At 37.7% G+C, this 16,515-nt stretch overlaps 1 protein-coding gene across 1 annotated transcript in view; it reads right to left on the bottom strand.

Moving 5' to 3' along the window:
* ZFC3H1 (zinc finger C3H1-type containing) overlaps window positions 1-16,515 on the bottom strand; it is a 46,169-nt gene that overhangs the window by 18,109 nt on the left and 11,545 nt on the right. Inside the window, exons 7-20 of the mRNA XM_084276019.1 lie at window positions 15,727-15,824; window positions 14,573-14,776; window positions 13,792-13,956; window positions 7,880-8,017; window positions 7,358-7,476; window positions 6,894-7,040; window positions 5,741-5,915; window positions 5,435-5,566; window positions 4,193-4,741; window positions 3,990-4,099; window positions 3,002-3,133; window positions 1,774-1,895; window positions 1,117-1,218; window positions 716-829 (exon numbers count right to left, since the gene is read on the bottom strand). Of these exons, the coding sequence (XP_084132145.1) occupies window positions 716-829; window positions 1,117-1,218; window positions 1,774-1,895; window positions 3,002-3,133; window positions 3,990-4,099; window positions 4,193-4,741; window positions 5,435-5,566; window positions 5,741-5,915; window positions 6,894-7,040; window positions 7,358-7,476; window positions 7,880-8,017; window positions 13,792-13,956; window positions 14,573-14,776; window positions 15,727-15,824 (2,307 nt within the window). The remainder of the gene's footprint in view (window positions 1-715; window positions 830-1,116; window positions 1,219-1,773; window positions 1,896-3,001; window positions 3,134-3,989; window positions 4,100-4,192; window positions 4,742-5,434; window positions 5,567-5,740; window positions 5,916-6,893; window positions 7,041-7,357; window positions 7,477-7,879; window positions 8,018-13,791; window positions 13,957-14,572; window positions 14,777-15,726; window positions 15,825-16,515) is intronic.

The following is a 16,515-nucleotide window of genomic DNA, read 5'->3' as shown; positions in this document are numbered from 1 at the left end:
GAGCTGGCTTAGGTACCCAGAAACAAATTAGGTAACTGATTACACCTCGTGAGGCCAAGAAATAAACAGCAGTAAAAGGCTGCTTTGATCAACAGACACCAATTAATGCAATTCATTAGGCAGCATTAGGAAATAGCCACATCTGACAGAAAAATTTCTCAATTCTGAGCCTCTAAAAATCCTCTTCACAGGATTTGCTTACAAATCCTAAAGCTTTTCACTGCACAAGTCACATGCCCCTGTTAGGTTACTGACACTCAAGCAAGATTCCACATCTCAAATGCCATTCAACAATGTTTTTTAAGTCCTTACCTCAACATCAAATGCTAACTTCCCACAAATTAAAGATAACTGAACACAACATATTTCTACTTATGAGAGGGGAAAGATTGAAATAAAAAACACATCCTAATGGTCTATGGGCAACGCTGAAACATTCTAAGAAAATAGTTCCTTATGGTCCCTTTAAGAACAAGTAGAAAATTCTACGTTAACTTCCAGTCACACATTATAGCATTTTTTTTCCCTAAATCCAATTTCAGATTAAATTTTACCCAAAGAATTATTCAAAAGAAAGTTTGCACACAGGATCTATAAAGTCAATAGAGCTATTAAAAGCATGGGTTTTCTTAAGAACCACTTCAAAAATTAGGAGGTTGTTAGGTATTTTCCCCCCAGTTGTCTCTCTTCAATGGATGCCACACATCCAGATTACCATATTTAATAGGTCCAAACTGCTCCTCTTCACTGCTGCTACTATCTAACAGAGGTTTTCTCCAGTACTTTGGTTTCCATTTCCTTTTATCTTTCCATGTTGTAAACGGAGGTGCTGTAAACAAGCAGAGTAGCAGAGATTTTTTATATTTTTGTATTTTAGACTGAAACAGTGTATAAGTTGCAACACTACTTATTTAAAATACACTGTTCTCAAGTGTGCAAGTTACTTTCCCAAAGTCAACTCAAACTATTACATTACCACCTTAAACTCTATTGTCTTAAATTTACAATAAGCAGGATAAATAATACTGAGACAAATGAACTAAGCAATAAGAAAAAATGTTTACAAAACCATTAAGGTACTTACAAACTTTTAAAATTATCTACCAAGTTACTTACTGTGACTTTTACTCTCATTGACATTGCTGGCCAGAAGAACAGCCATCTGATCCACTGACATACGATCTCTGTTTATACCAAAGAGTTTTTCAACGTATTTTTCTGGAACAAGAGTATTTTTATGTTAGGAAAACACATGTACATATGCATACGTAACATAGCAGCAGTTTAGGACAACCTATGCAGAATTCATGAAATATGAATGCACCAAGAGGTACGGTAATTTAACATACTATAGCAAGGAAACTAAAAACTGAGAAAGTTCTGTTCAGCAACTTGCCTATATATAGGAACACCCTGTTACAAAATTCCCGCTCCACTGAAATAGCAGGCTAGCAATTACAAAAAGCAAGGAAGGGGAGAGGAATACATTCCATGCCTATTGCTCCTCAAAACCCTGAATCCCAGCAATAGCTTTTTTATTATTTTGTTTGGGGGTCTTCAGTAAATGATCCACAGAACAATGAATTTCTGTTTCTATAAAGACAGCTACCTACCACGAAGGGCTGAATTAGCCAACTGCAGAAACATTTTTTCACAGCTTTATCTTATACAGTGCTTTACATCAGTCCTTGCACCCAGAATTTTTAATGGAATCCATTCCTTTCGGAAATTAATCTTCATATAAAAAAAGTGAAGAAAAAGATTCTTAAAAACCTGTGGCAGTGCTGATTTCCTCATCAGTGCTTTTTTCTGAACAGCCAATCAGTTCCAAATTGTAAGACAGAATATCCTGAAACAGCTGCTTACGATTAAGAGTGCAATCTTTCATGTGCTGCCTAAAACAAACAAATAAGCAATTAATGTATTAAACTGCTGCTGTGATAAATAAGACTTGGAACTTTAAAGTTGGTTTTAGTACATACTAGGCTATAGTGCTTTCATTTTCTTTATGCCTTGCCCTGCTTCAAAATTTCTGTCAAATGAGTCTAGGTCTTCTATAAACTTAAGCCTGTAACAGTATCTTAAGGCTAATTTTCATTAATTTACTATAGTCTTACTCTTTAAAATAAAGCCCTACACATTTGATCTGTACTAACACAAAACACAATATTGAGAACTTTCCAGTTAAAACAAGACATTAAGAATTAGATATCACTTTGTATTTAAAAGAATCAAGCTACAGTTTGATGGTAACAGCTAAAAGCTGATCAAGAACTGTGTCACCAAAAAAGGTGGGTGGGGGGCAGGAGGTGAGGAATTAGAGAGTGCGCTGAAGTTCACCCCTGTTACATTTTTCCAGTAGTTCTCAAGTTTATTCTTGACCAATTCATATTCATTTGTTCCTGTACCAACTTTTAAACTCTATTGCACAATAATGCAATAGTGCAAGCTACTGTTAATATAGTTTGTTAGAAGCAAACTTAGTCACTATTTTCCCAGAAAACTAGAATTCCAGTACTACTGCAGACATGAGGTTGGTTTTTGTTTGTTTGTTGTTTCATTTCTTATTTCCGTAACTACACAGTATTTGGTATATGCTTTAATTTGGTTAGCAGCATTATTCATCACTACTGTGCTTAAAAGTATTAACTACAACCTGAGGCTCCATAATGGTCTGAAGTTATGCAAAAGCTAGAAAGCAAGAGCAGTCCCATCTAAGTTATAGGGCAAACCAAAGGTGAAGTATTCTCTAGGTCTATACTACTTTCCTAAATATACATCTAAACAGCCTCCTTCCTTCACGGCCTGGATGAAAGTGGGTATTTTTTCCTGCCAACCAAGTATCTGCAATCGGGTAAAAAATAACTTTTTTCAAGATCTTGTGCATAGAATCATAAATCCAGACTTTTTAAAGAGGTGACAAGTATGCCTGTTTTAGCTTTGGAGTCAGACATATAGAAGAGAGGTTTAGTTCAAGCAAACAAAACTACAAAGAACTCACCACTGACAGTCATCATCGTTGCATGTGCCTGTTAAATCAAACCGGCAGAAACACTGTTTTGGCTCGATCATATTGCTGTATGTTACTGAACTGAGGTACAGTTTTTCCTTGGTTCGAAAATATGGACTAAACCTGAAAAGAAACAGAGAATTATTGTGACAAAGCGTATAAGGGAAGACACTGCTTTTACTAAACAAGGTATTTTTTTAAAATAACCTCACTAACCAAAAGCATTGCTAATCTATCAGTTGAGGAAGGTGAAAACAGTGAGAAGAACTAAAGCCATATTCTGCAAGGCGTTAAAAAGAATGCTCCTGTGAAGACAGCATCCTCCATCCCTTGCTACTTGAATACAGAAATAAAAAACCTGAACATATAGTAGGATTCAACTGCTCCAGTTTCAATTCCCAACTTTTGTTTTCCAAGATTCTACATGTAGGTACAAAGCTCCCTTTAGTTACAAAAGGCAGATGTGTCAAGTTGATTACACTCACAGGTGCCTACTTTAAATCAAGATGAATCACTGCGGTCATGCCTCTTTCCACTGAGCAGGAATCCAAAAATAGGTGGCTGGCTCAATCTTGACTCAGACAATGTAAATCCTAGCCAAGTTTAAAGACTGTGTAATTGAAATACACTGCTGTTAATTTCTTCCTCAATTTTACATTGCTTCTTATTAGATATGAATATCCTGTTTTCAAATGTGTAACTTTTTAATTCAGCTATACTAAACAACCACCAGCTGCAGGGAACAGTACACAATACCATAGAAAAGCAGCATATTGTACAAAAGCAAGGGACTCTTGGATAGCAGAAAAAGTAAAGTCATTACGTTCTATAAACTAGACAGAATTGCTTCAGTATAGTCAAGTTTCTTGCTGCAACTCTTTACCCTATACACACCTGGGTAACAAGGAAAAATCCATCAAGAATACTTAAACAATAACATGTACACAGAAGTCAAAAGAGAAATCAAAGGTCTTCATACCTGTAGGACTTAAATACTAGAAGAGGACTACGATATGGTCCAAACGGAAATGGTTTCACTTCTGTTTGCTTATTTTGCGATGTAACAAAATCCATGTCCACTGAAATTTCCTAGGAAACAGACAAACAGATATACAGCAATTGCAATACCACCTAACAAAGGCACCCTTCATATTCCTTCATATTTAGTTTTAAAGCATATACCTGACCACACAACAGATCTTCCTTAGGTACTATGAAGGCAGTACTTTTCACTAGCAGCTCTTTCAAGCTGTCAGCTTTAGCATAAAGTTTTTTCAGTTCATCAATATTCAACCCAAGGAACAGCTCAGGCTCCTCTGATGACTTTTTAGAAAGTTTGTTAATAGTTTCTTGTTTTGGCGTGTCCATGTGTTTAAGATTTGGTTTAGTGAAAGAATTAGATTCTCTGAAAGACCTCCTTCGTTCTCGGTTTGAGTTAGACAGAACTTCATCATCAAAGTAATTTTCTTCACTGTCCAAAGATAATTTGTCCTGTGTAAGATCATGAAGCGATGGCTGAGGTAATGAAAACTCAGATTCCTCTTCTGCATGAGGTGCAATGCTCGATTGTTCCTTGGTTTGAAGTGCACGGGCCTCTTTCAATTTCTGAATCTTTAGAGCATATTCATACTCTAGTTGCTGCAGTCTCTTTTTCTCTAGTGCAATCAATTCTGCTGAATGCTTTTTTGGACTTGATGCAGGGGAGTTCTCCAATTTCAACATTTTGCTTGGCTGAAAAGAAAAAAATTCCCTTTATTTCATTTTCACATTTACTGATCTATTGACAGGAAGTAAATGAAACATGGGAAAGATACTTAATTCAGAGTTCATAAAAGATGTATTTTAAACTCTCGCCAGAAAATTTCAGCAAACAGCAGGAAAACCACAGTAGAATTTGCCACAACTACATTGGCAGTTTTGTAAGAATTTTGATAGAAGTCTCACTACATCACGTATGGGGCTTCAACAGAAGTTTTGGCTACATTTAAAAGGTATAAAACAAGTATATATGGTGCTGCTGGGGGGAGGGGAACAAAAAAGTTTACAGAAATGTTTTAGCCTTTTCTCTATTTTATTTTCCAAGAGACAACCAGACTCCCTCTTCAGCATCTTTGCTAGACAGCTGTAACAAGACCACTGATGTCTACAGACAGTAGAGTCCTTCCTTCCTTTGCAGACACATGGTTCCTCTTATCATTTATCTATTAACGACATTCCTCTGGTACAGAAATGTATCCTTTAAACAGTGACTTTTTTAAAATAACTAATACTTTTTCTGTTGATTTTTCAGAAATATAGGAAACCACTAAGAACACTTCCTACAGTGTTTTGATTTTTTTTCCTGAAATCCCATTTGAACTAGATTCCTAATCAAAATTGCTACTGCTTTTCAAGTACACATGGTTTAAAAGCATGCAGACTTACTCCAAGATGATCTTGCTCCAGTTTTCGTTTCCCAATTTCCTTACTTGCCACTGCTTTTGCTCTAGCAAGTTCTTCACCATATTTTAATGCCAGAGCCTTTTTTACTGTAACTCGTTGTTGAACTTTATGGATCTGAAAAAAGAAATACTACAGTAAGACGCAAATTTTTCAGATACAACTGCGTAATAAAATCTAGTCATGGGAATGAGTAATTTATTGAGAGGAAGCTTACTGACTCCAGAAATCAGGCTTCCCATTTCAAGATTTCAACTCTAGGAAATAGAAATATTTCAAAATTAAATTTACTTGTTCCTGAAGCTTCTTGAGGAACATCTTGTTAAGATTCAAGATCTTCTCTGTTGCTTGTAGCTGTTCAGCCAGTTTGTTAATTTTATTTTCAGCAATTCTAACATTCTCTCTCTTCTTGGCCTCTTGTTGCAACAAGTTTTTCAAGACAGATTCATCCTTCATTAACAGAAGTCTAAAAGTAGAAAAGCCACATAATGTTTTTCCAACGGGAAGCTTCTCAGAGCTATAGCCACTTCTGAGACGCTAGTTATTTAAGAACCCGTCTCTTTCACACTTCAACAACATTTTAAGTTTCTTCAGATAGCTTTAACATCCACAAGACAATAAATACTGTTAGTTCATACAGCAGATTTCAGTATCCTCAGTTTAGCACGCCAGTTTAAAGCACTCTCATTATGAACATAGGGGAATGTAACCAAACAGTCTATCTTTAATCCTGTTTTTAATGTTAAGACATCCAAAACACATGCCTTCTTGCTTTCTGTTAGCTAACAGTCCCATTCTTCCTTAGGTCACATACACACAGTAGCAGACTAGAAGCTGTAGTACTACGGCACAATAGCAGAGTAATTAAATATAAAAAGCTATACATTAGAGGAAGCAAGATAAAGGCTTATACATATGCATGTGAATAAAGGGAGGGGGGAAGAATGTCCTTCAACTGATGTCTGACCACCAACCAGTCTGCTCACAAGAACACACAAATAATCAAGTGGCAACTGAAGCAGACAAGAAAGATGCAAAGCACTTATATTTTCCACAGTATCTTGAAAGAAGACTGAGAAACACTGAGGAGGCATGCCACATGAGAAAAGGCACACAGGAAAAGCTTTAAACAGGATGCCATGTGAACGTTACTGCAGAGTATCAGACATATCCCATCAAAACAGGCTACCCTCAATGTTTACTGAGTAGTGAATAGCACACTCATTTTTTCATATTTCAGAGTTATGAGGTGGTACAGATGATGTTCTAGTCACTGAACATAAGCACTACTGAGAACAGATCACATGGCAATAGAATTCAAGCCTGAATAGTTCAGGGCAGAAAAAAAAAAACGTGTTGTAAGCGCTACATGCTCAAAAAGATTATTTACTGAATTAATGTTTCTAGGCAAACAAGCTCAGTCTTCTGACAGTGAAATACCTACCCGTTTTTCTTGAGCTTTGCTTCTGCCTCTGTAATTTGTTTTGTTACTACTGCTATTCTCCCAATGCCATCAACTTCACCATCAGAATTTGTGGGGGATGAATTGTTCTTCAGCGGATCAGATTTAATTAAACGTTGCTTCTCACGACTAAAACATAGATGTTAAAACCAGAGATGTTCAGTAGCTTCAATGTTCATTTTGTTGTACACTCCCAATAATTTTAAAATCTTCCCAAATGTAGCAGGAAAAGATCTCAACTTAAAAGAACTTTCCACAACTGCAATCAACTACTGTCAGCTCAAATTCAATTACTTTTAGACTGCTATGTTATCTGATTAAAAATTGAGAGAGAAAAAACCCAAAGGTAATCACAAAGTTTTCAAATTCAGATTTTCTCTCCAGTTACAAAAATAGACAGAAGGGCTATTAAGAATGTGTATTTTAGCAACTATACACAGCTGTACCTGGCAATCTCTTCTTTTAGGAGTCTGTATTCTATCTTCTTATCTTCTGGAAGAGCCTCTGGAGTTCTCATTGGATCATTCTCTTTCTCCGATTTTGGAGGGGCTTTGATTTTTGAGGCCTGTATAAAGAAGTTCAAGTCAATACTAGTCACACCAGTTTAAGACACAGCTATTCACTATTTTTAAGAGGGATTTCAGCACAAACTTAAAGATGTAAAAGGCTCACAAGATTAGGCCAATTTTCTTTTTCTTGCAAATCATTAAATATACATTAAATTTTAACTGACACATAGAAATAATTTTTTTTCATTTCTAACTTTAGGGTACAATCTTAACCAAATATCAAAATTATTAGCTTGTTCAATCCAAATTACTGCGCAATGGTCCAGACAGGAATAATGTACTCACTCTTGTCCATTTCTGATGTAATCCATGATCTCTCAACCAAATTCTAAAGGTGCAATTTCCACATACAAAGCACAATCACCACAAAATAACCTATTCCATGCTGTCAGTGTTTACCTCAACGTTTCTCCTTGCTTCTTTTATCATAGATTCTAGTCCTCCAAATACACTGTTAGTTGAGTTAGACGGCTCTCCATCAGACTCACTATCATCCGAGTCATTTAGTGTAACCACAACAGACTTGTGTTTTGGAAGCTGGGGGGAGAATGAAAAAAGTTATATAGCAAGAAGAAAAAGTCTGAGACAGATATAACCAAGTATATATTTACTAGAAGAAAAAAGTTAACTCCTTTTCCATATTTTAAGAAAAAACCTAAGCATTTGTGTATCTCCACTACAAGACAGAGTGCCCATTCTTGATAATGTAACATGAAAGGTACTTGAATATTTTCAACCTATTCTCAAGTGTTAGCAGTTGCAATCATGAAGAACTTATCTACACAGAGCAGATAAGCAGGCACTTCTTTATTCCAGCGCTGGGAAATACAGGGAGTAGCTCCACCAAAGATGTGTTCACCCACAGGTACAAAGCACAACATATTTACACCCTTTTTTTAGCAGTCATTGTTCAAAACCGCATATAATGCTCACTTCTTAATTTGACCTTTACAATGATTGGCTTTCAGTTACATCACCTTACCTATATTCTTATTCTACAGAAAACATTGGTTAACTTTACTGATGGCTTCGAATACAAAGAGGGGAGGGTAATGATTAGCATATTTATATTATTTCTTGGAAGTCATTATCATACACCAATGCCCCCAACGCATCAGTAGTTACGTTACGCAGGATGGTCATAGTCAGTCTTCCTCACTGTGTCCACTGACTGAACACCATCCTTGCACATGCTCACTTCATCTTTGGCTGACCTTCCAAAACCAAAACAAGTCTTCCCTAGTATCAATTGTTTTGACTCAAGATCCATAACCAGTACCCATTGTTTTAATTCAGAGCCCATAACAATTCCCATAACGAGCAAGGCACACACCGTCCTAGTTACCTATTCCTAAGGGCCTTAATATGATGCTTTATATTTATACAGTTGCTCTAACTCCTTTAAAATCAAAATCACCTAAAATTCAAGTTATTTTATTAGGGTGACTAACACAAGCATCTGTGGTGTATTTACATCTCCCTGGTCATAGCATGCAGATCTCAAAACTTTGGCTCCTGTACTTCAAAAAAATCATTTCAATTGTAATGAAAATCATCATTTGTCATTTGCAAGCAATTTTCAGTAATTGAGAGGCAACAACCAATCAAGCCTGGGTTAGAAGTGTTGTGACAGACATACCAGAACTCCCACATATTTCTGCCACACAGCTGTGATGCCTCTTGTCCCACAGTTATACTTAGACGACCTTGCTGTGAGCTGCTCAGGCAGTTAGACTGGCAGTACACCAATGGTACATAAAGAACAAATGAAACAAGATTAATCACTTTTTGCCAACACCACTAACTGAAACAGCTCAGTGAAGATCAGATGACTGCCATTTCCAGTACAAAGAAAGATGCAGAAAGAAGCAGACAATTTAGATTAACCTCAAATGCTCTGGAGTTACAACTTGGAGGGGGAGAAAAAAAAAAAGAAAGCAGCACCCTAGTTCACATTTCCAGGACTGCTCTTTTCATCTTCTAATATAGGCCTGGGCAATTACAGTCATACATTTAACCTTTGCCTCAGGACAGCAGGCCTCTTCAAAGCTTTAAGCGTTTTTAAAGAACACACATCCCCAAGAAAACCCTACCTGAAGTGAAGAATGCCACAATAATTTTTTTTTTTTTATATTCGCTTTCTGGACAGTTCTTAAAATAAAGACTAAATCTACTATTTCTGAATGCTGTATCCTTTTTGCACCACCATAGCACAGCTAGGTAAAATTCCAAATTATAGTGGTGCAAGAATACAAAGCAAGACACTGGTTCTCTCCTGACAAATATTCTTCAGCTGTAGCTCAGTGGAAACCTAAATTAATCAGGCAAGGCACTGCACCCTCCTCCTCATCTTCAAATGCCTAATACACCCTTTGCCTTTCACTGGCTCTTAATACCAAAAGACCAAAGTTGCCAAGCTGCTTTAGGCACAGTTCTGTAGGGTAAACTGTCTCTGCCTTCCATGCTTTTCTTCTAGGGAAAAAGCTGATAGCCAGAAGGCTTGAAGTCAGCTCTTCTCTGGGTGATTTTTTCCCCCTTTTTAAAAAAAAAAAAAATCAGTAAAGTAACACCAGGCAACTACCTTTAGTAAGGCTAGTTGTATTGCAAGGGAATCACAGCCTCACCAGGCTCTCTCCAAAATGTTATACAACGTATTTCCAACCTGTGGTGAACAGATCCCTGAATAACCAATACTACCTTGAAAAAAGGTTACAATATGTCATTGAAAGAGCAAATATTTGTAAACTGTTTCACTATGCAGAAGACCTCAACACCACAGAAAAAAATCCCAAGGTTTGCATCTTTAAAACTTCTTATGACTAATAGTGCAACATATTCAAACAGTCTAAAGCTACCAAATCCTCAGAACTATGAAATCAGATTTAAAAAACCTGAACAATTTGCATTTTCTATTTTTGTGATTTTTTTTCTAGGTATATCCAATAACAGTCACAAAACTTTTTATCTTAGAGGCTACTAGGTTAAGTTCTTTTGAGTTCACTTTAGTAAGAAATACCAAATACTACAAAAAATTTAAAGTCATAAGCATTCAATACAACTTGTTCCTAAAAGCTTATGCTAACAGAAGTAATGGATACAGTTTCCACTGTGCAGAGAAATACCTTGTGACTAGATTCTCAACAGCATTATTTGACCTTAGGTTTACAGAATCACAGAACAGCAGGGGTTGGAAGGAACCACTGAAGATCATCTAGGCCAACTCCTTGCTAAAGCAGGATCATCTACAGCAGTTGCACAAGATTGTGTCCAGGTGGGTTTTGAATATCTCCAGAGAAGGAGACTCTACAACCTCTCTGGGCAGCCTGTCCCAGTGCTCTGTCACCCCCGGAAACAAGATAATTTTCCTCATATTGGGATGGCAGTTTCTGCAGCTCCAGGTTGTGCCATTTGTTCCTGGTCCTATCACTGGACAACACTGCAAAGAGTCTGGCTGCATCCTCTTGACTCCCACTTTTAATTAAAAGTAAGATCCATCCTCTCTTGGTATTTTCCAGGCTAGAGAGACCCAAGCTCTCTTAGCCTTTCCTCATAAGGGAGATGGTCCAGTTGACCCATCATCTCATAGCCCTCTTACAGACTTTGTCCAGCAGTTCCCTGTTTTTTGAACTGGGGAGCCCAGAACTGGACACAGAACTCTACATGTGGCCTCACAAGGGCAGAGCAGAGGGGGAGGACAACCTCCTTCAACCTGCTGGCCACAGTCTTCTCAACATACCCCAGGATGCTGCTGGCCTTCTGGGCCATAAGGGCACATTGCTAGCTCATGGAGAGCTTGTTGTCCACCAGGACTCTGCGGTCCTTCTCTGAAGACCTTCTTCCCAGGTCAATCCCTAATCTGTACTCGTGCTGGGGTTATTCCTCCTGAGGTACAGGACCCTGCACTTGCTCTTGTTGAGTTTCATAAGGCTCCTCTATGCCCAACCCTCCAGCCTGTCCAGTTCTCACTGTATGGCAGTGCAGCTTTCTGGTATGTCAGCCACTTCTCCTAGTTTTGTATCAGCAGGAAACTTGCAGAGGGTATGGTATGCTCTGTCCCCCATCCACATCAGTGATGAGTATCTTGTTCAAGTTATTTAAAACTAACCTGGTTTCAGTGGAGTCAAGAGTTAATTTTCTTCCTAGTAGCTGTTGGATTTAGTGTTAGAATAATGTTGATAACACACTGATGTTTAGTTGTTGCTAGGTAGTTGCAGTGTCTATAGCAAATCAAGGACATTTCAGCTTCCCACATCCTGCCAGGTACACAAGAACTAGGAGAACACAGCCAGGAAAGCTGACCCTGACTGGCCAAATGGATATTCCATACCACAGAACATCATGCTCCAAACAGAATTGGGGAAGCAAACTGGTATAGCTGGACACAAACTGGGCATTAGGCTGCTTTTCACCTGTGGTGGGCAACTGCATTTGTGCATCACTTGTTTGATTTACTCTTCCTTTTTTACACTATTAAACTGCCTTTATCTCAGCCTATGCCTTTTTTTTTTTCTTTTTGATTCTCCTCATGACCTTGGGGTGGTTGGAAGAAGTAAGGAAGCAGCTGCGTAGTACTTAGTTACCTACTGGGGTTAAACCATGACAAAAGCAGACACCTATTTTATAAAAAATGTTCAAGACCCCAAGCTATCTTAAAAATTAAGAGAACAAAGTGCTTGGTTTCTATAGTCATTTTTTGTAAGAAAACCCAAACAGCCACTCCACTAGCTAATTCAAATACAAGGTCTGTCAGCTTTTACTAAGCAACAGGTACTGAATTTCAGTTGCAGGTTTTTTAACATTTACATAATGCCTTTGAACAGCACAGCTGATAAGAGACTTTTATGTTACTAAAACAAAAAAATCAACAGTTCCCCAGTAACAAGTTTTCTCCCTCATTTATGCAACTGCAGTTCATGAAGTCTCAGGACAATGGACTATGTGGTAACTTAAGGGTCTTTCCAGAGAGGTTTAATATTTAAACATAAGAACACTTAAGTGTAAGTAAGCGTGAAATGACTATAGAAAGGATATAAGCATGCCCAAATTGAGCAATTACTCTAGTTATACAAAGTAGATAGCAAAGCTAGACAGACCAAAAATACCAAACAACAACCCACATCCACTTCAAACTTAAGAGCACATTTTTCCTACAGAAAGGAAAGTAGGCCTTCGAATGACCAAAAAGGGACATTCAGGGGTCTATCATCTTAAACTTTTTTTTTCATTACGGCTTCAAGTGGTTAAGTGATCATACAGTCAGTATTTATGAGCAAGAAAGCTGTTGACCAGCTACAGCTAGATTGATAGTGGTATAATAGTGTCAGATACTACATATTTTTCCAAATTTAGTCTCAAAATTAGTTTGAGATGCACCACTTACAGAAAGGCAAAGGTATGGATGCAATCATTCTACTCATTAGAGAATCTGCACAGGGAAAGAACCACAACCCAAGCTTTGTAAGATGTGTTGTTAAAATAAATCACAGGCTATCCACTATGTATGGTTGACTTCCATAAATAGATTACATGGTCTTCCAGTCTGGTGTAACACAGGCAAATATGATTTTTTAACACATTCCCAACAATCCAAGGAGACTGCAGACATCAAAAATCAAATGTTAGCTGCATATACCTCCCATGACCACTCAAATGAAGGTCAAATGACAGTACATAGCTTAAGCTAATGCAACTAAGTCTGCTGCAGCCCAAGGGAAATACTCTCTCTCCTGTCTTCCACCTGCACTCGCAGACATGCCATCTGCCACCACTTCTGTGCTAGCTCTCATATTCATACGCTGTTCACTGAAAAAATTCAGCTTTCCCTAGAAGGAAAATTACTTTTTCCCCAAGGTTAGTTTTCTAACCAGTTTAGCATGTTAAATAACCACCAGGACTGCAGCTCCAGATGACAGTTTAAAAGAAGGAAGACACCACGTCGCCAGGAGCAGCAGAAAGAGTAAGACCACCTCTTTTCTGGCAACAGACAGCAATTAGATTGGCTCAGCTACCACAGAACAGCACCCTGTAGTCAGTGCTAATCTGGAAACAAAATTAATTTAACTATATCTGAATTCTTTTAGTTGGGTAAGTACTGGAATGTTTTGACGCTCTCAAACTGTAAATTCTTATTTCGGTGTCAAATTCTTTCTAGAAGAACATATGGATTATTACAGTTACTAAATGTAAGTGTTTAATTGAAGCTCCACCGTTCTGTGCTGCATCACTAGAAAACCTTGAGTCTGCTGTTCACTTGAACCTAAGACAACTTCAACTCGCAGTCTTACAAATAGAAAGCACCAGCATTTCCTTACTGTGATCACTGCTCGTGGAAGCCTTGGTACTCTGACAAACTTTGTATTCTGTACCCGTGGCTGAGACACGGTATTAATACTGACAGCAGACAGGTTGCTTCTTGACACTGACTGCAAGTTATCTGGAACAGGAGGAGAAGGTGGACCGCTGTTACTTGAAGTTTCCTACAAAATAAAACAAAAGTACAGTCATAAAAATATATACTGCACAGAGATATTTTCAAAGACACAAACATAAATATGATTGTCCTATACATATCTTGGAACTTGGAAGGCAGAGCATTCAAATGCAAAAGACAAATCTTGTAAGTCTGTGGTAATATCAAAAAGGCACACAAGAACACACCAGCTATTCATAGGCCAACTACACAAGATCTGCACCCTTTTAATGAGGTCAACCCATTAACTAAAACCCATTAACTTCATTTCTCACTCAAAAACCCCTAAACCAAACCAGTTAACCTCTAACTCCTTTTGCTAAAAAGTTGAAACAAAGTTATGTGTTGTTTCTGACAGCTAATGATAAACATCTCTCGCAGAAAATAGAGTCCCCATTCCCAATCTGAAACTTGCAAGCTGAAAATCACAATTCAAAGTGTTTTGGGTTGGCTTTTGCTTCAGTTTCTTTTGGGGGGCAGAGGATAATGGAAATTTAGATTTATTATTAAGTCAACAGAAAGGCAGCATAAAGAAAAAGTCTGTAATGAAGACTTAGCAGGTCACATTTACGTTTGGTCAATACTGCCATCTAGAGGCTTATATACAAAACCCAGTATAGTACCTCAGATCTGAAAGCTCGTTTGTTGGCTAAAGACTTGAGTAATTCTTCCCTTAAGAGCATCTCCTCTTCTTCCTCCTCATCAGCAAACGGAGGTTTTGGTGGCTGTTCAGGCTCTTCAGGGGGAAGAGGTGGAAGAGGTGGAGGTGGCTCAAGAGAAACACAAGGAATACCCTCTACGTAAAGTTGGCTCAAAGTTGGTACAGGCTGAAATAAAAAAAATAAAACAAGGGTTTGAAAAGTGAAAATTATGAGCTGAATCACTTGAATGGTTTAAAACTAATGCAAACTGTGGTGGATTTAGATCCCTGTCATAGGCCGACTGCTGCTAAGCAGGTACTAATTAAAGAAGATAATGAACAACAAGGTTGCATTTGGATAGTCAAGTAGTACAGATGTACAAACTAAACATGAGAATTCAGAAGCAGAGATAGTCTAGCCACAGAAATATAGCTGACCAGACAGGTTCATGCTGCCTGGAAAAAGTAACCCAAATGCCAGTTCTTAAACAGTTTTATTAATTTATCTTCACTAACAAAATTAAAATTTCCCTTCACCAAAATTCAGAAGCTGTCATGACAGGGAATGACAACTTTCTACTCCTTTACCATGACTTTTATTCTTCTTTTAGTGGAGTGGTGGGAAAGAGTCACACTACTTAAGTTTCCACGTGAACTACCAGGTGAGAAGACAGCCAGCATATAGTCAGAATGTACAGTGTGAAAGAAGGATGCTGGTGAGCTATGTTTTTGGTTGGGTTCCTCCCCTCCCAAAGGTAAAAAGTCAGAATAAACACATCTACATTCATGGCCTAGAGATAAGAGGCAAAGTTGCCTTGCACTGATAATTCTAATTTATTTTCCTTACATGCTTCAGGTAGTGTTTTACTTTCTGTTTTGAAATAGCAGAGCTCTAACAACAAAGAAAAAGATTCAATTCAGTAAGAAAAACTTCAAACATGAATTGCATCAGCCAAAAAAACAGCTAGAGTGGCTGCTTTAAGTCTTACCAGATAGTTCCAGGGAATCACTCAATAGCGAGTTGTATCAAAAGCATAATCTAAATCTAAACCTAACTTTAGCACTAGAAATAAGATTACAGAATTACAATTATCAATGTTTAAAAAAAAAGAAATCAATGCTTTCAAGGTTACTTACTGGAATTGGAGGTGGCAGTGGCAAGGAAATTGGTGGTACTGGAGGTGGAAAGTATCCTATGGGACATTCAAAGAAAGGAGGCTGCACTGGAGAAGCAGCTGTAATTAAAAGAATTAAGAGTGTAAGAAATCTGGCAGGTAATTACTAAACATCATCTCATGGCTTATACTTCAACCAATTTAATGCCACAGGAGCAGGAAACAAGTTGTTATTTTTTTACTATGCACCAATTTGAAACATAACACCAGTTGCAGGACAGTGATTTTCTCTTACACATCTAAGTACCTCATTTAACTTGTAAGAATCCACCTTTGTAAAGTATCCCAAGGGAGAGTCTCCTGATTACTGACTACCAAAAATACAATATGAATTTGCACAGAATCAGACCAAATGCACAGCCGGTATTGAATTCTGAAGACTACAGCTTGAGATGCTTCACCAAAAGAAAACACATAGCTTACATGTCCAAAACAGCAGGTACAGTATTTTAGCAAACTAATACATATGGCAGGCTGACAAGACAGGGGACCAAGAGGGGAAAAGGAAAAATACAGAACACGAAAAGCAAGAGAATAAAAATGACCAATAGAGTGGAAGCTTTCTCAACACTCAACATATTGAGATAGAAAAAGGAGAACAAACGATCTTAAATGCACCTCAAATTCAAGAGTCAAATAATTTAGGCTGAAGGAGACCTCTGAAAGACATACACCCCAGTACAGGTGCTCAGAGCAAAGCTGCCCCAAAATAAGGCTGCTGAGGCCTTAGTCAAGTTCAAATACATTCCAG

The sequence above is a fragment of the Gallinula chloropus genome, assembly GCF_964237585.1.
Source record: "Gallinula chloropus genome assembly, chromosome: 1".
NCBI classification, from domain to species: Eukaryota; Metazoa; Chordata; class Aves; order Gruiformes; family Rallidae; genus Gallinula; species Gallinula chloropus.
The sequence above is the reverse complement of the archived record's forward strand: the minus strand, read 5'-3'. Positions and strand labels throughout refer to the sequence as shown.